The sequence below is a fragment of the Oryx dammah genome, unplaced genomic scaffold, assembly GCF_014754425.2.
Source record: "Oryx dammah isolate SB20612 unplaced genomic scaffold, SCBI_Odam_1.1 HiC_scaffold_16, whole genome shotgun sequence".
Taxonomy (NCBI): domain Eukaryota; kingdom Metazoa; phylum Chordata; class Mammalia; order Artiodactyla; family Bovidae; genus Oryx; species Oryx dammah.
Genome location: NW_024070200.1, coordinates 11,365,253 through 11,390,187, shown reverse-complemented (window position 1 = coordinate 11,390,187; position 24,935 = coordinate 11,365,253). Strand labels below are relative to the sequence as shown.

Below are 24,935 nucleotides of genomic sequence, written 5' to 3'. Positions count from 1 at the left end.
GAAAGGGGCAAAAATGAAGAGGGAATTGAGAACCAGGGTGATAAGTATATAAACTGATACTGTGAGGAAATTGACAGTCTTGGTAAACTTAGTGGCTTGAGTTTTTTGTTTTTAATTGAAGTATAGTTGATGTTGGGCTTCCCTAGTGACTCAGTGGTATATAATCTGCCTGTCAATGCAAGAGACTTGGGTTTGATCCCTGGGTCAGGAAGATCCCCTGGAGAAGAAAACAGCAAACCACTCCAGTATTCTTGCCTGGGAAATCCCATGGACAGAGGAGCCTGGCAGGTTGCAGTCCATGGGATTGCAAAGAGTTGGGTACAACTTGGCAACTAAACAATAGCGTAGTTGATATACAATATTATATGAATTACAAGTGTACAATATAGTGATTTATAATATATAAAGGTTATATTCCATATATATAGTTGTTATTTTAAAAAGTGGCTATAGTCCCTGTGTTGTACAATATATCCCCGTAGCTTATTTTGCACTTAATAGCTTGTACCTCTTAGTTCCCTGCTCTTTTCCCTCTCTCCAGTGATAACCACTGGTTTGTTCTCTATATATGTGAATGTGTTTCTTTTTTATTATATTCTTTAGTGGCTTGAATTTTAAAGCCCACACAGAGAAAGTAAATTGCATCTTGGGGCTATCCTAGGTTGGGAGTTAGAGCTGAGTTGTCCCCAGCAGAAAGTCAAAACCCATGAAAGGTTATATGTTTGATAAAAGACATATATCTTTTGGAAAGAATGTATTCTTATATGGAGGTGATGAAGAATGGGATCTATCTGAGCCTGAGAACTGAAAAATCTATAGTTTCCCTTGAGAATGAGTAAACATGAGCCTGTTTTTGAATATGTTTAGAGTTTGAATTTGTAATACCTACATGTTCTGTGAACTCCCAAACTGGAAACTCAAATAAATTGGTGCTGGGCACAAAATAGCATTGGATTGTCTGGCAGAAGCAAGCTCAGAATCAGTCCTCAAACCTCTCTGGAGGGGTGTGCCTTCAACCTAGGCCCAATAGGATTCTTATAATTAAAATCCTAATGAACATGAGATCACAATCTAAAATTACAAAATACATGAAGAAATCATTCACGATGAGATACTTTAGTATAGTTAATAAAAAGCAAGATTATTCCCCTTAAGAACTTCCATATTGGAACTATATAATAAAGAAATAAAAACATATGCTTTTTTTTTCCTAATGAGAAAAAAAGGTATTTATTATCTTCTTTCTTAAAATATTTTCTCATTAGGGAAAAAAAAACTATCTGGTTCTTTATTCTTTAGTAATTAGATATTTTCTCATGTTTACAATTCATCCTTTATATGCTTATCATTCAGCATATGTTTTAATTGGCTATACCTCAATGGCAACCCACTCCAGTACTCTTGCCTGGAAAATCCCATGGACGGAGGAGCCTGGTGGGCTGCAGTCCATGGGGTCGCGAAGAGTCGGACATGACTGAGCAACTTCACTTCCACTTTTCACTTTCATGCATTGGAGAAGGCAATGGCAACCCACTCCAGTACTCTTGCCTGGAGAATCCCAGGGACGGGAGCCTGGTGGGCTGCTGTCTATGGGGTCGCACAGAGTCAGACACGACTGAAGTGACTTAGCAGCAGCATCACTTTTTTAGACAAGGAAGCTAAACCTTAAAGAGGAAATGTAACTTTACCTCATAAACATGGGTAGTAAAGTGATGGAGTTACTCTTCAAACCCAGTCAGTGGGTCTTTTTTCTAAAACTTCCTATTTTGTATTGAGGTATAACCAATTAACAATGTTGTAGTAGTTTCAGGTTAGCAGCAAAGGGATTCAGCCATATGTATACATGTATCCATTCTTCCCCAAGCTCTCTTTCTATCCTAACATCCAGCAGAGTTCCTGTGCTATACAGCAGGTCCTTGTTAGTTACTCATTCAAAATATGCAGTGTGTACATGTCCATCCCAAGCCCTAACTATCCTTCCCCCAGTAACTGTAAATTTGTTCTCTAAGTTTTTGAGTTTGTTTCTGTTTTGTAAGAACCAGATAGATTGAAACAAAGTAACAATTCTAGAAATGAGATAGTCATTGACATTAAAATACAAAAACAAAAGCAAAAAAAAAAAAAAAAAAGCCTCAGTGGACAGGTTAGAGAGCAAATTAGACTTAACCAAAAAGGGATTTGGTGAAATGGAGAATAGATCTAAAGAAATTATATAGCATGCAGCAAAGAGAGATCTGGAAAAGGGAATGGCAACCCACTCCAGTACTCTTACCTGGAGAATCTCCAGGGACAGTGGAGCCTGGTGGGCTACAGTCCATGGGGTTGCAAAGACTCAGACATGACTGTGCAACTAACACTTTTGGCTTCACAAGTGGCTCAGACAGTAAGGAATTTGCCTGCAAGGCAGGAGACCTAGGTTCCTTCCCTGGATCGGGAAGATCCCCTGAAGAAGGGAATGGCAACCCACTCCAGTATTCTTGCTTGGAGAATCCCATGGCAGGCTACAGTCCATGGAGTCACAGAGTTGGACACAACTGAGCTACTAATACTTATCTATGCTTTTATATCAAGAGAGATAGAGAGCTGAAGAATAAAAAGGGACAATCTAGCCAGTACACTTGAAATCTTGGAAAATAAGGATAATTTTCTAGAAAATTGTAATATATAACAATAAAAAAGATAACTAGACTTACATAATGAAAAAATGGATTTGGTGGTTGAAAACCATTCCATTAAAAACATATATTTATTTATGTGTTTGGTGGCACTGGGCCTTAGTTGTGGCACATGGGATTTTTAGTTGTGGCATATGGAATCTAGTTCCCTGACCAGGGATCAAACCCAGCTCCCCTGTACTGGAACACAAAATCTTAACCACTGGACCACCAGGGAAGTCCCAAACCATTCCAATTTTAAAGACAACTTTTATTAAACATTTGAGATTGAGCTCTACTTTATGCAAACTAATACAGAGAATAGGAAAAGGGAAACAATTCCCAACATATTTTATGAGGCCAATAGAACCCCAATACCAATCAGACAAGGGCAATAGGAGAAAGGAAAATTATAGGCCAGTTATACTTCAAAGATGCAAACATTCTGAATGAATAATCCCAAATTAATGCATTAAAAATAAAGCCTCACATTCAGCCACAAAAAAGAATGAAATTTTGCCATTTGCAGCAACATGGATGAACTTGGAGGGCATTATGTTAAGTAAAGAAAGTCAGACAGAGAAAGACAAATACTGTACAATATCACATATGTGGAACCTGAAAATAGAAAAGGAGCAGACTCACAGATACAGAGAACAAACGAGGGTTATAGTTGGGAGAGGAAAGTGAGGAGAGACTACATAGTGGTAGGGGATAAAGAAGACAAACTATTATGTATAAAATAAACTGTAAGGATATATTGCACAATATGGGGAATATGTGAAATATTTTATGATAACTATAAATGGAGTGAAGGTGTTAATTGCTCAGTTGTATCCGACTCTTTGCGACCCCATGGACTGTAGACCACCCACCAGGCATCTCCATCTGTGGAATTCTCCAGGCAAGAATACTGGAGTGGGTAGCCATTCCCTTCTCCAGGGGATCTTCCCGACCCAGGGATCAAACCTGTGCCTCCTGCATTGCAGGTGGATTCTTTACCGTGTGAGCCACCACGGAAGCCCATAAATGGAAGTGGCTACCCACTCCAGTGTTCTTGCCTGGAGGATTCCTTGGACAGAGGAGCCTGGTGGGCTATAGTCCATAGGATTGCAAAGAGTCAGATATGACTGAAGTGACTTAGCAGCAGCAGAAGGAGATAGAAAAGAAGCATTCTATATAATTCAGCATCCATTTATGATAAATCTTGTCAAACTAGGAGCAGAAGGGAACCTCCTTAACTTATAAAGGGTGTCTGCCAGAAATCTCTAGGAAGTGTTATACTTATGGTGAAATGCCAACAATAGAGTAAGACAAGAATGACCATTATCATGGCTTCTCTTTGTTATGGTACTGGAGGTCCTTCAGTAAGACAGGATGAATAAATCAAAGTATAAGGATTAGGAAGAAAAAAAGCTCTAACTTTTCATAGATGATGTGATTACAAATGAACTGAAGAGAGCTTATCTATGGACACTTTTTTATAACTTTTATAACAGAGTTCAGCAAGGATGCTGGATACAAATGAATACTCAGAAATCATCTACTTTTAATATTCAGCTATCAATACAAATGATTATAAGATATACTTAAAATATAATTTATTGTGGCAACAAAAATTAAATCTAACTAAAATATACAAGAACTTTTTGGAGGTAACCAGGACATTTTATTAGTACTAGATAAATGGAAACAGATCTCATGTTCATGAATGAGGACCCAGCATAAGAAAGACAACTAATTCTCACAAAATAACCTATAAATTTAGTATAATTCCAATAAAAATCCTTGACTTTCCCTCCTGTCCATGAGGGACTAGATAATTTGAATCTATCCTCCCACTTAATTTTAAAAGTTTCTTTAAAATATTTTCTGAAAACTTTTATTTATTTATTTTTAAAATTTTACTGTATTTTACTTTACAATACTGTATTGGTTTTGCCATACATCAACATGAATCCGCCACAGGTGTATATGAGTTCCCAGTCCTGAAACCCCCTCCCACCTCCCTCCCCGTACCATCTCTCTGGGTCATCCTAGTGCACCAGCCCCAAACATCCTGTATCCTGCATCGAACCTAGACTGGCGATTCATTTCTTACATGATATTATACATGTTTCAATGCCATTCTGCCAAATCATCCCACCCTCTCCCTCTCCCACAGAGTCCAAAAGTCTATTCTATACATCTCTGTCTCTTTTGCTGTCTCACATACAGGGTTATCGTTGCCATTTTTCTAAATTCCATATATATGTGTTAATATACTATATTGGTGTTTTTCTTTCTGGCTTACTTCACTCTGTATAATCGGCTCCAGTTTCATCCACCTCATTAGAACTGATTCAAATGTATTCTTTTTAATGGCTGAGTAATACTCCATTGTGTATATGTACCACAGCTTTCTTATCCATTCATCTGCTGATGGACATCTAGGTTGCTTCCATGTCCTGGCTATTATAAACAGTGCTGCGATGAACATTGGGGTACACGTGTCTCTTTCAATTCTGGTTTCCTTGGTGTGTATGCCCAGCAGTGGGATTGCTGGGTCATAAGGCAGTTCTATTTCCAGTTTTTTAAGGAATCTCCACATTGTTCTCCATAGTTGCTGTACTAGTTTGCATTCCCACCAACAGTGTGAGAGGGTTCCCTTTTCTCCATACCCTCTCCAGCATTTATTGCTTATAGACTTTTGGATTCCAGCCATTCTGACTGGTGTGAAATGGTACCTCAAAAATCATCAAAATACTAGCCAGACATAGAAGAATTACTAAGCTAAGGTCTGAGAGAACACAGAAATGCAGGGATGTGAGCCTGGCACTGAAGACCTTTTTTGCCCTGGAAGTGTTTGCCTATCTGAAGGATGTGACAATTCTGAAAGATCCAGGAGGCAAGGAGAAAAAAGTCAGAATCTAGGAACTTCCAAGACTGGGAACTCCGTCTGATTCTGCACTGCCCTTACCTTTTCATTAGGACCACAGAATAAAGATAATCTAGAAGTAAGCTTGTCCTCACATGGACATAGATCCATGTCAAGACCTTTGGTGGCCCAAGATAAGATATTTCAAGGCTTGTTATGTGTATTAAGGTAATACCCTGGACCATGAGAGCCTCAGTACCTGGTGAAAAACAAACAGAAAGCTTTTTGGAGGAAGATAGCATTCGAGGCCTCAAATTATTTCTAAAAATAATTTTAAAATAAAGCATGCAACATGAAAAGGTAACCAAACATAAGAGGGGGCAAGACACCATAAATGAGAATGAGCAGAAAGAAAAGACAGTGGATTCGGACCCACAGGGTCTCCAGGAAGTTGGTGATGATCAGGAAAGGACACACGGGGGACTTTTAAGGTGCTTGTGATGTGCTGTTGACCTGGGTGATGATTTCATTTGTGTTCAATCTGTACTAATCCATCTGTTAGCTTATGTGTTATGTACTTTTCCATATGTGTGCTATATTTGACAATTTCTAAAGGCTTACAAAATTGAAAATATTATATCATTCCATTATTGAGGACAGATCAATGAATTTTGGTGTGTTCATACAATAAAATATCATTAAGCTATTTAGTTAAAAGAATGAGAATTATGTGTATCAATAGGGACTAATTTCAAAAATGTAATGTGGTAGAAAAATTGTAAGTTTCAGAAAGATGCACACTGTAGGAAATTTAAAAACATGCAAAAATAATATTAAACATTACAATGGTGGCATACATATGTGGTAAAGGTGTTAAAATATACAAGAAATAATAAGCACCAAATACAAAATAGTGGCTGTTTCAAGGAGGGAGAAAGAAAAGAGAGACCATTTCCTTCTCCAGTGTAGGTAGTAGCTTCAACTATTTCTGTGATGCTTATGATGAAAAATGTTAAAAGATGGATAATACGTACAAGATATATTCCATCTATTTTTCTGTATGCTTGAAATGGTCCACTTAAAAAGTAAGTTTCTTTAGAGAGGATATGAGACCTTTTCAACAGTGTTAAATGCTTCTAAATTATTTTCTATTGAAAAAATTCTTCTAGATTTTTTAGTTTCTACATTCTTGGACATATCCTCTATGAGTAAGAATCAAATCCTATAGTTTCAGTACTTAAGAGATAGCCAATCTTTTTTCTTATCCATTAAATTATGTGTTCTCAGTGCTTCACTAAACTCATTACAAACACAAAACTGCCTTTTTTCATTTTGAGTTTATTTCTTCAGGACAGTTTATTATGCATTTTTAAGCAGTGTTTTTTATTTCTGATCTGTGAATCTTTTGGAAGCTCTTTTGACATAGGTCTCTTCTAATTGAATTTTCAGAAGTCACTTACCTTCCTTTTTGTTTTATTTAGGAGCGGGATAAATTCTACTTGTCTCGTAGTGTTGTTCTAGAACTCCTGCAGGCCCTGAAGCTCAAATCTCCTTTACCAGATACAAACCTCCTTCTGCTTGTCCAGGTAGGCTTATGCCTCATTTATAATGCTTTGCATGAAATTCATTCAATGTTTAGAAAATTTAAGGAAGGTATGGGGCATATGCATAAATTAAATGTCTCTACCCAGAAATGAGAAATATCTTCTATGAGCCATGATCTATCTGTTACTGTGCACTTGGCACTTCCACTGGCTAACAAAAGACCCCAAAAAAGGGTATTTATTTTGTTCCTACTGTGGAACTAGTTCTGTGAGAGACATAAGAAGAAGAATGAAACAATAATCTGTCCTCGAGAAATTTATAGTTCAGAAGGTTGGAGGGATAGACCATTAATGGCTACTAGAGTTGAGGTGGGTCTAATGAAGCCAAAAATGGGAGAAGAGGCTAAGATCTGATTGCAGTGTAATATGAGTATGGGTGGGTCCCCAAATCTCTGTGAAGCAGAAGGGAAAGTGAGGGTGGGCCCAGCAAGATGTGGGCAAATAGCAGGACAGACTGAGTACAACCAGGGAGGGAGGTGGGTGTGAAGAACCAACACCCACAGGAACACTGAGGCAGGTTGTGGGGGGAGCTTGAACACATACCAGGCAGGCTTGAGAGAACTTGCAAAGATGAATGCTTTTGGTTGAGGGGCTCCAGCTCTCATCCTTGGCATCCTTAGCTCAGCGTCTTAGGTAAGACTATGATTAGTGCCATGAGTGAGAAAGAGAGGTAGGTAGTTAAAGTTCTAGGGGAAGTTGAGAGCAGGAGGCATCCTGTCTTGCTTTGTGTGAAATTAAGGAAGACTTCATGAAGAAAGCGGCATTTGGCAGTTGAACTGGGTCACAAAGGACTGGTAGATGCAGACAAAACTTTTTGCCTGGGGTTGGAGTTCAAAACCAGAGGCTGACTGTCTTCAAGCAATAAAGAGAGGCTTCAGCAGAAAGATGGTATAGATTTAGGAATAAGCACATAAGGATGGGATTGAGAAAAAGGCTGGCCAGGCCAGGGGTGCCAGTCCATGATCTGCCCCAGGTAACCTGAGGCCCTGTCTCTTACCCCAAAGGTTCAGGCTAGTTAAGGTCTTTATCATGAGCTACAGCTGGGGTCAGGGTCACATTCAGACTGCCTTTGTGCAAAGTCCCCAGGAACTGGGTCAGAGCTGTTTCAGTTCTCGCTGCTGGGCATTGTCACCAGCCCCTGAGTCTGAACCTACAAGGTTGAAGTTAAATGACTGAAGGAAAATGGAGCTTGATATCAAGGAACTGGACAGATTTCCCTGAATCTTAGGTACCTTGGGTGCAATTTAGAAAGATGAGAGAAAAGGGAATATTAATGGAGCACCTATTATGTGCTAGACAATATGCTGGGCCTTTATATACCCCCCTCACTTAATCCTTACAACGATGTGAGGAATTGGTTTTGTATCACAGATGAGGAGACTGAGGCTCAGAGATCACACAAGATCACCCAGCTGGCATAAATAGCGTAAACATCTGACCACAGGTTCTATTCAGCAATTAATAATCTAGTAGTCACATATGGATGTGAGAGTTGGACCATAAAGAAGGCTGAGCACTGAAGAATTAATGCTTTCAAATTGTGGTGCTGGAGAAGACTCTTGAGAGTCCCTTGGACAGCAAGGAGATCAAACCAGTCAATCCTAGAGGAAGTCAACCCTGAATATTCATTGGAAGGTGTGATGCTGAAGCTGAAGCACCAGTAACTTTGGCCACCTGATGCTAATTGCTGACTCATTGGAAAAGACCTTGATACTGGGAAAGATTGAAGCCAGGAGAAAAAGGAGACAGAGGATGAGATGGTTGGATGGCATCACCAACACAATGGACATGAGTTTGAGCAAACTCTGGGAGATAGTGAAGGACAGGGAAGCCTGGCCTCCTGCAGTCCATGGGGTCACAAAGAGTTCAACATGAGTTAGCAACTGAACAACAATGACAACAGGGTCTAACCAGAATAGAGCCCAGCCTAGTTAGGCTCTGTCCATCCCCTGCCTGGATTACCATAATGGCACTTAGCTTTTTTGCACTGTCTTCATTTCTCTCTATGTCAATCCAGTCTTCTAACCCATGGCTGCCTAGAGGAATTTTGCTAAAGCTCTGCTTTTCATCAGATCACTCTGTGCATTGAAAACCTCCAGTGACCCTGAAGTACCTGAATCATCAAGGTCTTCCGTCATCTGGCCATATTTGATTATTCAGCATTGTTTCCCATTACAGATGCTTATTGACCATCTGTCTTGGGCTAGGTTCTGGGGATATAGAGATAGAAAGGCATAGGCACTATCCAGGTGACATGCTAATCAATACACCGAAAGTCTGTACTGTGTACGAACTACTGCAGAGGAGGGAGTGGCCAGCTCAGAGTGGGAGGTGGAGGAAGGCTCACTAAGCCGTTATGAGCCCTGATCTGGCCCAGGGGCTGGAAAAACAGAGATGAATAAGTCATGGCCTCTTCTGGGAGTTTCCTGTCTGATAGGTGAAGTTGACATCTAAATGAAAACTCTCAACGTAGTGCAATGGGTACAGTAGCAGTTGTGTGTACTGAGTAAGGAAGTGGTGTAGGAAAGGGACTGTGTGTTTTTGAAGGATGTGCAGAAGTTTGGGGGTTTACCTGGGAGAAGAGGAGGAACACCCTTGGCATTAATCATTTAATATCCACTAACTGGTCCCTGCCCCCCACACACCCCCCACCTCATTCTGCTAATCCTTGGGACAAAAAATGAGTTTTTCTCAAAGGTTCGAAATGTAATAAAAATGTGGGTGTTCTTTGAGTGAAGAAGGGTCTTTAAAGAGCTTTCCCAGGCACTATGATGCTTTCAGAGAAGAGTGATGGTTGGAAACTGACAGCCGTGGATGCTGGTATGACATAGTCGGAGTGAAATGGCTCCATTGTACCAAGATGTTGGACAGCCCAAGAGGAGACAGAAGCTGCGCTCAACCAGGAAATGTGTGTTTCCCCAAGGAGAGACAAGCCTGAGTCTCTTCCAGTGGGTTGCCATTGGCAAGTCCTGCCTACTCTCTCATCAACAGCAACACCACTTTTGAGTACAAGCAACTTGGATGCAGACTGACCATAAAGGTTAATAGGATCAATACTGGTTTGGAGGAGAGGGCAGGTGAACCAGGCTTAGTGAAATAGCCCATGAGAGATTTAGGGCCAGCAGGGTGACAGTGTCTGGAAGTTACTTGCTTCTGATCGCGTTGAGGTTGGGCACCTGCCCCCTTAAAGCAGCCTCGGTTCCCAGGCCCTGGCGGTGAGATCCTGTGGGCGGCAGAGGCTGCTCTCCTGAGCACTCTCAGTGCGAAGCAGCGCAGATCTGTGTGGCTGATCTCGGGTGCTAGCACCTCACTCTGTGACTGCAGCTGGGACTGGGCTTTTCTGTGAAGTACGTTAGCTGGCCATAATAACCACTTGTCACAGATAGCAAAAGCAGACTGGCAGTTTAAATTGCTCAGTGCTTAAGGAAACCATGAAAACAGTGATTATTGCATCACAGCTAGGTGAGTAAATAACAAAAAACAAATTATCTTTAGGATGAAAGAAGGCAAGAAAAGTAAATTCTGTGTATTTTGGATTCTCTCATGCCATTTCAAATGTGTACATTTTCCTCTTTAAAAACAAATATATATTTGTCATTGAGTAATTACGTTAAATTTCAAAAATCAAATTGTAAAATTATTTAGATCAGAGAGATATCTAGGGAGATGTGTTGATATCACACCATGAGAAACAGCCTTGTGAATAATATCTCAGCCTTCTCCACCAAAAAGTATTAAACACCATGTCATTTTGAAGTAACGTATCCTTGTTATATAAACTCTCAGAATGAAAACCATTTTAATTACTGAGAGAATCAAAAGTGAGACATATCTTAAGCAAGAAAAAACAGAAATAGTTCCCTTTCTCCCCTGTGATTCCTGGCTAAATCATGGAGAAAATGCCTCCATGGAGCCACTCATGGAATGAGGGAGAAGCATCTTTTGTCTCTCTACAGGAAATGGTGCACCTTTCTGTAGGGTTTCCCTGTTCCTTTTTCTCTTGCCCTTGACAAATGTCCAAGTAGACAGCAGAGGTGACAGCCTGTTCTCTGGTGCTGCTGCTGCTGCTGCTAAGTTGCGTCAGTCGTGTCCGACTCTGTGCGACCCCATAGATGGCAGCCCACCAGGCTCCCCCGTCCCTGGGATTCTCCAGGCAAGAACACTGGAGTGGGTTGCCATTTCTTTCTCCAGTGCATGAAAGTGAAAAGTGAAAGTGAAGTCACTCAGTCGTGTCCGACTCTTTGCGACCCCATGGACTGCAGCCCCCCAGGCTCCTCCGTCCATGGGACTTTCCAGGCAAGAGTACCTGGAAAGTGGGTTGCCATTGTTCTCTGGTAGCTTCTCTTAAACCAGAGACTTTAGCATGGAGTCAGAGAGAAGCTTTCCCCTTTTCTGATCGGCAATGTCAGTTCCTGGCACCTGGAAGATCAGATTTACAGTACGGACAGAAAATGTGTCTGGGGCAGACAGTCTTTTCCTTCTTGGAAATCATGACCAGCATCTCAGGGCACTGGAGGTGACTTTGCTTAACTGAAAATGCAACTTGGAAAAAGAGAAGAAAGTAACAGTTGGAAGGAAAAAGTCCTCTGGTGGGGAGGGGGAAGGGGAGGAATACATTAGAAGTTTAGGATTGACATGTACACACTGCTAAATTTAAAATAGATAACCAACAAGGACCTACTGTATAACACAGGAAACTCCACTCAATATCCTGTTTAGTAACCTAAACAGGAAAAGAATTGGAAAAAGAATAGATAGAAAGTCACCTTGCTGTACACCTGAAACTAACATAAGATTGTTAATCCACTGTACTTCAATATAAATTTTTTATAAAAAGAATGATAAAGTCTTAAAGGTAAAGAAAAAGTCCACTGGTGATCCATCATGAGTGGCCTGTGTCCCATTAGTGAGAAGATTCAATTGGTCAAACCTTGAATTTATCGTTCATTCTTTAACCCTACAGGGAACCTCTGGGATAGTCCCTCTATTACTCCTCTGATTAATAATTTAGTAGATAGATAGGTTCACAGAGAGGGGGCTGTTTATAATTCTTTTCATGGGTAAACCATACTTTTGTTATTTACCAAACACTCCGGCAGTAAGAGTGTCCCTTTAAAGGATGGTGGAACACTTGCCCAAGGGATGCAAGGTTATTCAAGTTCTAAACATTTCAAGGCAGAGACAGGTACCAATCTCGTTTTCGATTTCTAGAACTTCTTCCTAGAAGCCTGACACCTTGGGAAATCTCCCAGCCTGCTATATTATGTGTGCCCAGCCATCACTTCCATTATTTGTTTTTTTTTGTTTGTTTGTTTGTTTTAAATTTGTTTATTTTTTATTTTGCTTTATAATTCTGTATTGGTTTTGCCATACATTGACATGAATAACTTGCATATAAAATCGTGCATATTCAGTCGCTTCAGTTGTGTCCGAGTTTTTGCAGCCCCACAGGCCGTAGCCCACCAGGCTCCTCTGTCCATGGGATTTTCTCAGCAAGAATACTGGATTCTTTACCACTGGGCCACCTGCAATGCAGGAGACATAGGAGATGCAGGTTGGATCTCTGGGTTGGGAAGATCCCCCCTGGAGGAGGAAATGGCAACCCACTCCACTATTCTTGCCAGGAAAATCCCATGGACTATGGTCCAAAGGGTCACAGAGTTGGATCCCTGGATTGGGAAGATCCCCTGCAGAAGGGAATGGCTACCCATTCCAATAGAATTGCCTGGAGAATTCCATGGACAGAGGAGCCTGGCAGGCTACAGTCCATGGGGGTCACACGACTGAGCAACTGTCACTTTCACTTAAATATTCAAGTGGATATTTTAAAAGAATTTATAAAAAAATCATGGAAACAGGAAAGAATTCTCCAAACAATCTTCTATGGTTGAACATCAGGGCAATGCTCTCCTTTTACACTTTGTACACATGCCCTGTCTTGTTTTAATTCAGATCTGTTGATGTTTTTGCTTTCACTTAGAACATTCTTTCTTCTGATGGTGTGCCATAGAAATTTTACATGGAATAGGATGTTATTATTGTTCTCAAGATGGATCTGAGTTTTCATAATAGAGTAACTCATTGAAAGCCACCATAAAATCTATATAAGCTCAAATTGAAAAGAATTTCCTCAGTTTTTATGTGTCAAGAGTAGATATTCTGCTGAAGTGCATGGAACACTCCCACAATGTGGGGCATACCTGCATATTCAAGCTGTGAGAAATCATGTGGGTGAAAGGTTTTCTTTTAAAGATAGCTTAGTTTATGGGCTGGAGGACAAAGAAACAGCAGAGGTATGGCTGTTGTTTTTAATTCCCAGTTACTACTTATGTGGGGTTATTAGTATTAGTTGAGTTAGTAATAATCTGATCACTCTCTGGGGTGAGAGGTGGTGATTTTAGTAATTACACTTAATGGGTATTGTGGGGTTTTTTTGTATTCTTTTGTATTCATTCAGGAGTGCGTTTTTCAATGGCATATTTGTCTTTAGGATAGAATTCTTCCTTCTATAGCCATCATCCTTTTCCCCTCTGATTTAAGTTACATCTTTATATTTTGAACCACTCTCTAAAATCATAATGGGGTTTTTCAGTTGGCAGCTATATAAAATGAAGACGGAAAGTTTATTAAGATTTTAGTTGTACATCTTATATAAAATTACACTGGATGAAAAGGCATTGATAAAAAATAATAGATGACTTTCAAGGCTTATATACTTTTATGCCTTTTAATACCCCAGACTCTCTGAGACACCTCTGTAATTTTAGAATTCTTTTTTTTATTAATCCTGACTTCTACAATTAGCTATTAGCTCTCGCAGATCAGATATTTGAATTTGGCCTCAAATATTTTAAAATTAATTTTTACTGGAGTCTAGCTGCTTTACCATGTCATATTAGTTTCTACTGTATATCAAAATGAGTCAGACATATGTACACATATATCCCCTCCCTTTTGGACTTCCTTTCCATTCAGGTCACCACAGTGCATTAAGTAGAATTCACTGTGCTATACGTAGATTCTCAATAATTATCTGTTTTATACATAATATGAATAGTGTATATGTGTCAATCCCAGTCTCCAAATTCCTCCCACCACCTCTTTTCTCAACAGAGGATGAGATGTTTGAATGGCATCACTGACTCAATGGACTTGAGTTTTAACAAACTCTGGGAGATGGTGAAGGACAGGGAAACCTGCTGTGCTGCAGTCCATGAGGTTGCAGAGTTGGACACAACTGAGCAGCTGAACAACAACAAAACCGTTAATAAATAGCTGGGCATTGCATTCACTGGGGAAACACTTGTAAAAATCTGTAATGAAGTATATTAAATTGTAATTTGGCAAATCCATCCTCGCCATGAACTTGAGTCATCCCTGATTAACCATTTCATTTCACAAACTCTATTTTTAAAAAATTAATTTATTGATTGCTGAACCCCTCCGAGGTGTCAGTCAGGAAGCATTAGCTGGAGGTGAAGTGCATCCAGTCTTTGGTCTCAAAGAGCTTGTAACCGGTTGAAAAATAGACGTGTAGATCATTGCAACCTGAGGTGATGACTGTGGCAATGGGAATGTGTGAAAGTTTTATGTGGGGGACGGAGCAGAAGTCAGGGGTCCTTATCAGCACAGAGGGCAGGTGTGAAGGAAGTGGGACGAGAAAGACCGGATACTGAGGGGTCTCGGAGGGCAATAAACAGGTATAATATTCACTCTGAGGTTGATTGTTTTTCTGTTTTATGATATGTAATATGACATAATGATAGAAGTCCGGAAAATCCACGAAAGTTCAAAACCTGTCAAAAGGTGCCAAAGAATAAATAACATGGCCTCAGGGTAAATCTGACTATGTTGATATCTTTCCTTCCTTCCTTGACTGAATGTGTACCATGTCAGTGTTACACAACTGTCTGGGTAAAATGAGAATCTCTGTGTTAATCCCAGTACTATGATTCTGAATTTTTGGTAGGAGTGAACTTTCATGACTAGCAAGTCCCATATATCCAGAGCAAATTGTCACTAAAGTAAAAACTAGTGAATCTAAGCCAAGTTAATAAAATTACAAATTACTATTACTGTCCAAGTGCTCTTAAAAATAATTATCCTTTCAATTTCTTATTAGTTTATTTGTGCAGATGCTGGAACCAAACTAGCTGAGTCCACAATCCTGAGCAAGCAGATGATCGCCTCTGTACCTGGAGTAAGTCCTGAATGAATTAATTATCTACATTTTCTATTTCTTCTCATTTCCTAATTTGGCAAAGAGGCATTTTTGGCCTGTGTCCTGGTTCACTTTTGATGGAACAAACGCTGTAAAAATTGAAAACATATTAGCATCTTGTTTAAAAGAGTACTGGTGAAAATTTAAATTAATCTCTGCCCCTGGAAACTTTTAATTCTAAGAAACAGGAATAAAATTGAAGCATCCAGTTAAGGAAAGAAATTATCAGACATACAAAATAGATTTCATTAAAGTTCAGTTTTTCCCAAGTCAATTTTCTTATACTCGCTCCTGTTAGCCAATTTGATTTAACTACTGCCGGAAAGAAATAAGCATTGTAATACTTTGTTTTCCTTTATAATATTTCCTCTGAAAATTTAAAAAACTTCTGTTATCATTAACTAGTGAACTATTTGGTGAAATATGTTAAGATTCTCATATATGGGACTGGATATCAGAAACCACAATAACTTATTAAAGCAAGGTTACTTCAACAAACTGAGAAACTACAGAGATTTAAATTGTTAGTGGAAAAAAGTCATTTAAATTTTCAACAAAAAAATTTTAATAAGATAAAGGGTCACATAATCTTCTGCCCTAAAATAAGAACTCCATTGTTTTGGGAAAATTTCCCATGTTTTGATCTACTTCAGTATCATAATTGTTGGATATTTATATATTGGATTGGCTGAAAAGTTCATTTGAGTTTTTCCATAAGATGTTATGGAAAAACCTGAATAAACTTTTTGGCCAACCCAATACTTTCTAGTTCTTTGCTAGTATAGAATTACATAGTATATAACATAGTATATAGCATATATACAAAGATCATCTTCACATTTATTTTGAGTGATATTCTTGGATAAATTCCTTCATCAGTGAGCAGGAATATCTTCATAGTACATGTTCACAAGAGGTTTTTATTAATTTATATTTGTAGGTATACTAGTTTTGCCCATAAAACACTAAACATTACTTCAATTCTTTTTTGATGTGGAGAAATATTATGAGAGGGGAAAAATAACAGTCATTCAACTCAGAGATAATTTTATTGCTAACATTAATTCTTTCTTCTTTTTCTGCATATACTTGTTTAAATATGGTTGAAACCATAGTTGAGATATAGACGCAGCTTTAGCTTCATATGTCTTAAGCATTTTCCCTAAAGTGATACCATCTCATACAAATGCACCATATAACAATAGTTGATAATATGGGTTTTGATTTGCAACAGAGTTTGAGAACTGACATTTACTAGCTGTGTGATCAAGAAAACTATTTAATCCATGATTCTTTGATTTATGTTATCTGTAGAATGGGCTTTCACAGGGCCTAAGATCTAGGTTGAGGATTGAATGAGATAATGCATGGAAAGCACATTGACAAGGTGACAAACATAACTAAGTGCTGTGTGAACATTAACTATTGAAAATAATATTAATGGAGGTGGGGGGACAGGACTGTCATGTTTAAGGGCACAAACTTATAATGAGCAGTAAATAAATCCTGGAGATATAATGCAAGTACAGTGAATATAGACTATAATATTGTATTATAATAATCAAACTTGCTAAAAAACTAAAAATTATTCCTACCAAATGGAAAAGATAATTAAGTAATGTGATACAGTGCTAATTATCACTACAAGGGCAATCATATTACTGTATGTAAGTGAATCAAATTGACATATTGTACACCTTAAATTTATACATAGTTATATGTCAAATATTTTTCAATAAAAAATAAAACACACGTAAAAGTTTAAAAAGCACTATTAATACGCACTACATATTATTGGATATTTTAGTTATTTTCAATATTCTACATTATAACTAATGTGTAATAAATATCTTTGTGCTTAAATCTTTGCTCATATTTTCGACTATTTTTTATAATAGATTTCTGGTAGTAGAATTAATAGACCTTGGGTTTTTTTTAAGGGTTCTTGATAATAGTTGGGGCAATGCAAGATGCTTGCATTAAGCAGAGATAAAATCCCAGTTCTTAGCGACTTAGCTCAAAAGAGTTTATTGTTTGCTCGTGTGAAGTTTAAAAGGGTGTCCTGGTTAGTAAGGGGAGGAGGACTTTCACGTGAATGCACAGAGGTCGGGTTTCTTCCGTCAGGTGCAGCCCCCTGTAATCAGCTGGTGGTTGGGGAAAGGGGAGAGCTTATAGTGCATGGAAGGTTTTCATGGATCAGGCCTAAAAGTGGTACACATTTTTCCTACTCATGTTTCATTGGCTAGAACTCAGTCACATGGCCACACCTGACTGCAAAGGAGGACGGGAAATGTGGTCTAGTGCATCCTAGGGAAGAAAAAAATGGTTCTGTGGGTAGCTGGCCAGTCTCTGCCCAGTAGTCACTGGTTTCCTTATTTACCTGTCTAAACTTCAATATTTGCTACCTATGTGGTAGCTAAAAAATAATATCCCTAATATAGAAAGATTTATTGAAATCAACAAGTAAAACTCAAATATTCCAAAGCAATAAAATAGCAAGTTATAGATCTACATATGGAACCCTTTCCAGTGACCAATAAGCCACTCACAGTAAATCGTTTCCCATGACTAGCAATCAGTGAACTGTAAATTAATGTAAAATATAAAATATTTAAAATATAAAAATTAAAACCATCTGGCATATCAACAAATTTTTCCTAACAATGAAACTCACTGATGATGAAGTAAAACAAGCATTCTTATAAGATCCTGGTGGTAGTCAGTCTTGCTGAAGAACACTGTGACAATCTATTTCTAGGTACATGTTTGAGAAAATAAATAGAGAATTATCTATAAGCACATAAACCAGCATTTAAAATAGCAAAAATATAGAAACAAAATTAATGTGCAACATTAGGATATTATTTAAATAAAATAAGGTACATCTTCCCTGTTTGCTCAGTAGTAAAGAATCTGCCTGCAATTCAGGAGACATGGGTTTGAATCCCTGGATTGGGAAGATCCCCTGGAGAAGGAAATAACAACCCACCTCAATATTCTTGCCTGGGAAATCCCGCAGAGGAGTCTGGAGGGCTGCAGTCCATGGGATTGCCAAAAAGTTGGACATGACTTAACAACTAAACAAAGTAACAGCCCATCTATAAGATGGACTATTATGTTGACCAAATCAAATTTAAGAATATTTCATTGGAAAACATTTATGATGGATTTAATTTAAAAGCAGATTAGGAAAAATAATCTCAATCTTATAAAAACTTTATATGTTTGTATGTTATATGCACTAAAAATACTTGGAAGGAATTATAGCAGTGGCAAAATTCAGAGGTAGAGAGCAGGAATTAGGATTATGGCGACTTTTCTTAATTTATATTTTCCAAGTTTTCTGCATTGAACACGTGTTATCTTTATAATTCAAGAAATGTAACTATTATGGCCATTTTTATTTTTCTTAATTTATATTTTCCAAGATTTCTGTATTGAACGCATGTTATCTTTATAATTCAAGAAATGTAACTTTAAAATCAGATACAAGTTTTGAGGAAAAATTGGATACGAATCATTTCAATTCATGTTTTTGAGATTAGAGTATGTTTTCAACTCATTTATCATCATCTTTCCCATTGAAATAAACGTAGGTCTTCTGAAACAAGCTGAGCTTGTCTCTATGTTTTTTATTTTTAAAATAATGTGTAAGATTATACCTATGTTTGCAAAGTAAAAAATTTATGTGGTTTATTTTATAACTGGTTCACTGAAGTTATCTTGGCTAGAAAGTGTATTGTAAGACTTTTATTAGATGTAGTTACTCTAGAGCAAAAATAACTGGCAATAGTAAATTCTTTCCTCTCACATTTTTGAAATTCAAAGGTAAAAGACAAATATCGAATAATGCTCCAAGTAATTATTTTCTGTGACATTTGCCTAGTTGAAATGGTATAAAATATTGCCTATGAAAGAAACAAATCCCTTTCAGGAAATTCAGGAGCAGAATATATGCTCTTATTTGCATGACATGTGAAAGGTCAGAGAAAATGGAATAAATCGAGGGGAGAAGTCCTTTCTTGCACTTAGGGATTAATATTGCCAAAGCAGGAGCACAATAACCTTTTATAACTCCTTCACTTGATTTAAATTAAAAGAAGAAAACCTTAGAATATATGAAATGCTTGGAAAACACTCTGGCAGAGCTGCCAATGACCTTATTTTACTGTTTGTTATCCTGTCAGAGGAACTGACAGGCGTAACATTCTAGAAGAGATAGAAGGTGATACAGTTCAGTGCTGTGCAGATTTACATGAATATGGGAAAATGAGAGCCACTGGGTGAGCTAGTTTAGTATATAATGTTTCAGATTTTCCTAAAGAGACTAAGAAAGGCCTTAGCATGGTATTCAGATGGCTTCAAAGAGGGCCTGCTTTTGATCCACATTATATCCAGTCTTATATATGGGTTCTCTGGTACAGCTTTGATGTAGCAGTCTGGCTGTCCATTTTCCTTTTCTGTGCGTGTAATCCTAAATTCACTGCCTTGCCCTGAGAGAGCAGGTTTATTCCATTTAATAACCTGAAACACAAGTATGTGCCCTGAGAGCAGGTTTATTCCGTTTAATAACCTGAAACAGTGGTTTTTTTTTTTTTTTCTTTAAGATTTCTCAAACATGCTGCTAGTAGTGGGGAAGATGACTAGTTTGTTTCTTTCTCTAATTTTCCCTAGGAAGAATTTAACAATAATACATTCATCTACTTAATAGTGTACCTACTATATATAAGAAGTTGTAAGTGCTTGAACATAAGAATTTTTGAGTCTTTCAGCAGACACAATATTTGTTTGTGCCCTTTTTTGCTTTTGACAGAGAAAGATATCCAAGATTATGGTGGTAGAATTTAGTGGTACATATTTTACATGTATCTGAGATTCCCTAGAGTGATTAGGTGTTACTGCTGTTTTATGGTGACTCGTGTCGTAGAGACTGATATTAGTGGCTTCACACAGGCCGTCTTTATATATCAGCCAGTTAACAAACAAGCAAACAAAAATCAGTTAAGTCACTCAGTGGGAAAAAAAAGCACATAAACCCTGTCTCCCATAGGCTACCCCTACTTCTTTGCTCTCCACCACAAATCTTTTAATTGTTGTCCAAAGTGGGGGCAGCCAGAGACTATGGCTGAGAGTAACAGAGTGAGTCAGAGATCCAGAAAGTGAAACAACTCATTAGTAGACAGCGGGAAATCAGAGTCAGGCAATCACTGCGGTCAGGACTACAGAGCTGGTGTGACTCGGGGCACGCGCCCAGCGGTGTCCTTGTGTGTTTCAGTGTGGGACGGCGGCCATGGAGTGCGTGCGGCAGTACATCAGCGACGTGCTGGACTTCATGGCAGACATGCACACGCTGACCAAGCTGAAGGTAGGAGGGCTGCATCCCCTCATCTCTCAGGGGAGCGAGAGGGGGAGGCATTCGTAGGGAACTGAAGCAGCCAGATGGAAATTTATCCTTACCTGGAGAGGTAGCAATGGCAGTGTTGAATGAGCCCATGTCCTGGGACTCTGAAGAACCAGGTTTGCCTCTGCAAAGAGGAGATGGAGAAAGGAAAGGAGATTTCCACAGTGGTGTCAGTTCTGTGCATACCTTTATTTTTGCCCCATTTATTCAATTCTTACCAGGCCCCATATTGTAAAATGTTCCCATTTTATGAATGTAGACACTGAGGCCTGGAGTGGTGCAGTCTTTTGCTCAAGGTCACACTTCTGATAACTGATGGAAACAGGGGTGACCTGAGACTGTGGGGACCTCCTCCAATCCAGCCTCTTTTCACTGAACCACCCAGTGTCGTTTAATTACCTTGAGCTTTAGTTTCCTCATTCGCAAAAGAAGTCCAATGAACCCACCTAAATAAACCTAGCTTTGTTGACCACTACACGATTTGGTGTGAAATAATGCATGTGTTCTTGCCTGGAGAATCCCAGGGACAGAGGAGCCTGGAGGGCTGCTGTCTATGGGGTCGCACAGAGTCGGACACGACTAAAGCGACTTAGCAGCAGCAGCAGGAGCAGCAGCAGCAGCAACGCATGCAAAGAGACTTCTGTAAACTTTAGTTTGTAGGAAATGTGTACACATTATACAAACATAAGCTGTTTATGGTTTTTATCTGTATCAAAGCTATCTCCTTCCAGAAAATAATTAAAGACAAAGCAACATTTAATTTGCATGGGGACAAAATCCTAGTGAGGTTGTTGAGGTTATTGATTGCTTTGCAGGGTGGAATGAATTGCTGATGCCAGTCAACGTCCTTGCTGTGAGTCAACTAGGCAGCTAAAAGACTGGTAGTCTGAGAGATTTGAGGAAGACCAAGGAAAAAGAGCAGAAGAAGATCCAAACATGGGCCAATGAGCAGCCAGGTTGCAGTCTAGCACTAAGTGTGGCTTTTTGAGAAATAGGAGCTTGTTGTCCCAGAAGTTTATCAGCTAAAACTACAGTCCTTTCAGCACCCAGCTCAGTTTCCAGACTGCTCAGATAATCCAAATGTTTCTTGGGTGTAGGGATAGGTGGAGACTGAAATAAAAATTTAAATTGACGATTTCTCATGATATCCAAATCCAGTCATTTCTGAGTAAGCGTCCCTAATGTTTGGTCATGCACGGGTTACTGATTGCTAAACCTGGCTGCTCACACTGAGACAGTTTTGATATCTAAAGAGGAAATATTATCTAAACAGCTTTATAGCCACCTTGAAAATACAGAGAAAAATATTAAGAAGGACCCAGGATGACCAAATGGTTGGGGACTTCTGACCTAATCCAACTCTCTGAAATTATATATTAGGGAAACAGATCAGAAAAGTCAAGTGGCAAGTGGCTTATCTAAAGTCATGTGAGTTTAGGACAGAACTGGGTCTAGAACTTACATCTCATCTCCCAGTTCAGTGCTCTTTCCACTAAGCCACACTGAGCAGTGAAATTTTTCTGAATTAATTAATTCACCAATATGTCTTGAGTAACATGCCTGACATCATTCTAGACATTTAAGAATGTGATAATGAGCCAAAACAGACAACAGTGGCTGCTCTCATTTAATTTATAGTCTGACAGGGATGGCCAGTTTTAATGAGAATTTCATACAAACTAAAGTGAAATTGTGACTTTCACAATTGCTATGAAAAAGGGGTAGACAATGGCATGAGAGCTTCTAATATGGTGAAATGGCCTAGCCAGGGAAGTTAGAAGGGCTCATAGAGGAGGTCAGGTTTCCTAAATGGCTCAGTAGCAAAGAATCCGCCCGCCAATACAAGAGATGCAGGAGACGTGAGTTCAGTCCCTGGGTTGGGAAGATCCCCTGGAGGAGGAAATGGCTGTCCACTCCAGTATCCTTCCCTGGAGAATCCCATGGACAGAGGAGCCTGGCAGGATATAGAGTCCATGGGATCGCAAAGAGTCAGACATGACTGAGCGAGTGAGCACGCACGCATACAGAGGAGGTCAAGGAAGGCTTCCTTGAGGAGGTGACATCAGAGTTAAAATCTGAGTAATGAATAAGGTTAACTAGGTAAAGAGAGGCACAAACAATATTTCAGGCAGAGAAAACAGCATGAGTGAAGGCCGTTGATGGCGGGGGGAGCATGGAGAGCCAGTGAAGCTGGACCACAAGGATGAAGGGATAAGGTGCAGAGGTCTGTAGTGTCTAGACTATCTCAGGTTATTTAGGCCATGATAAGAATTTTTTCCCTCTTCGTCACGAAACCCCTAAAGAAGTTCAAATCAGTCGTAGCTTGGGAGTGGTGATAGAAGGTATGGATACGACAACCTGATCTTTTGTAAAGAGTGTCCTGAAATGTCCCCGGGTACTTTGCCAAAGTCACAAAAACACCACTTGGTTTTGTAGAGCCACATGAAGACATGTTCCCAGCCTCTGCATGAAGATACCTTCGGTGGACATCTCAAAGTTGGGCTGGCTCAGATTGCAGCCATGGAAATCTCCCGGGGCAACCACAGAGACAACAAAGCTGTGATCCGCTATCTGCCTTGGCTCTATCATCCCCCTTCTGCAATGCAGCAAGGGTAAGACCCTTATTATTCTGGCAACGAGGCAGGAAACACTCCTGAGCTTCCTGGGGCTCAGTAAGAGCTGCTGAATGCACTGAAGATCTAGAGGATAAATATGATTGGTTAGAAAGATGGGATTTGAAACCAATTTCCATACTTATTTGATGACCCAACAGCATTTTTTGAACACAAGTACTTCATGACATATGGGCTTCCCGGGTGGCTCAGGGATGAAGAATCTGCCTGCCAGTGCAGGAGACACAGGAAACTCAGGTTAGATCCCTGGATCAAGAAGATCACCTAGAGAAAAGAAATGGCAGCCTGCTCCAGTATTCTTGCCTGGGAAATTCCACAGACAGGGGAGCCTGGAGGACTACAAGTCCACTGGGTTGTACTGAGCACATTGACATGCTGCCAATAAAACTTGTGCTTGTACAAAAGCCTCAGTCCTTTTGATGGGTGTTGAAAACTTGGAGCTTAGAACTACCACTTCAACTCATAATTTCCACTAGTTAAGTACATTGATAAGTATTTATTTTAGTGCTTACATTGCCTCTGCCTTCAATGAGCTTAGATTGTAGCTGGAACAGAATCTACAGCAGAGATGAAATAGAGTGCAAGGAAGTGTGAGCACCCAACCCTGCCCGAAGGGAGGCCGAGAAGAGAGAGGTGCCCATGGACTAGTTCATTTGAGAACTCAGAGCAGGCTTGGCCTGCCATCTTGCATGAGCAGCTTCTGGGCTAGAGGAGAGGTTTGAAGGTGGGATGGAGGGAGGGGGAGGGGGATGGAGGGGGAGGAGGCTGGAGGAGGGGGAGAACAGGAAAATGGGTGGCTGTGTGTTTTAGCTCCTCTTCTATTCCTCCCCTTCTGGTGGATATATCAAGAACTCTCTAATGAGAAGAAAGGAAAGAATTTAGAAAGAGAAACTAATCAGAAAGGCAGCCAGATTTTTAATATTTAATCCTGTGTCACTGAAGGCTGCTCTTTGCTTGAGAAGCTGAGCTCCAGGATTAGAGTGGGAAACAAGAAAAAAACATTTATCACTTTATTGGCACTTTGTTGCTTTGGTGTTTTATTTTATGTAATTGCCTATAAGGCCACACTTTTACACCCCTCCATCCGTGTTTGTTGAGCAGCCAATGAAACAGAAAGCCCAAAACAACTCTAACACTTCCTTCCTCCCTAATAGACCGAAAGAATTCATCGAGTGTGTCTCCCACATCCGGCTCTTGTCCTGGCTGCTTCTGGGTGCCCTTACCCATAATGCGGTGTGTCCCAATGCCTCCTCTCCCTGCCTACCCATACCTCTGGATGCAGGTTCCCATATTGCAGACCATCTTATTGTTATCCTGATTGGATTTCCAGAGCAATCAAAGGTAAGTGATTTCTGCAAGATTAAAGCCATACGCATCAAGATTGCTAATGGAAACCCTTATCGGCCAATTACATTTCTTCTGAGAAGGAAATGCACCTTATCATTTGCCCTCCTGTGGATGCTCAGAAAGCAACTTTGTGCTAATGCCTTATTTAAAGTTGTTTAAATTCCCAGACTATCTTCTCTTCCCCCTAAGTTGTTTTTCGGTTTACTTTTATGAAGATA

At 39.5% G+C, this 24,935-nt stretch overlaps 1 protein-coding gene across 1 annotated transcript in view; it reads left to right on the top strand.

The window, feature by feature from the left end:
* The window catches only part of UNC79 (unc-79 homolog, NALCN channel complex subunit), a 220,807-nt gene that overhangs the window by 177,915 nt on the left and 17,957 nt on the right, over positions 1–24,935 (top strand). The window contains exons 42-46 of the mRNA XM_040256595.1: positions 6,993–7,097; positions 15,238–15,315; positions 20,612–20,701; positions 23,174–23,349; positions 24,525–24,711. Coding sequence (XP_040112529.1) covers positions 6,993–7,097; positions 15,238–15,315; positions 20,612–20,701; positions 23,174–23,349; positions 24,525–24,711 — 636 coding nt within the window. The remainder of the gene's footprint in view (positions 1–6,992; positions 7,098–15,237; positions 15,316–20,611; positions 20,702–23,173; positions 23,350–24,524; positions 24,712–24,935) is intronic.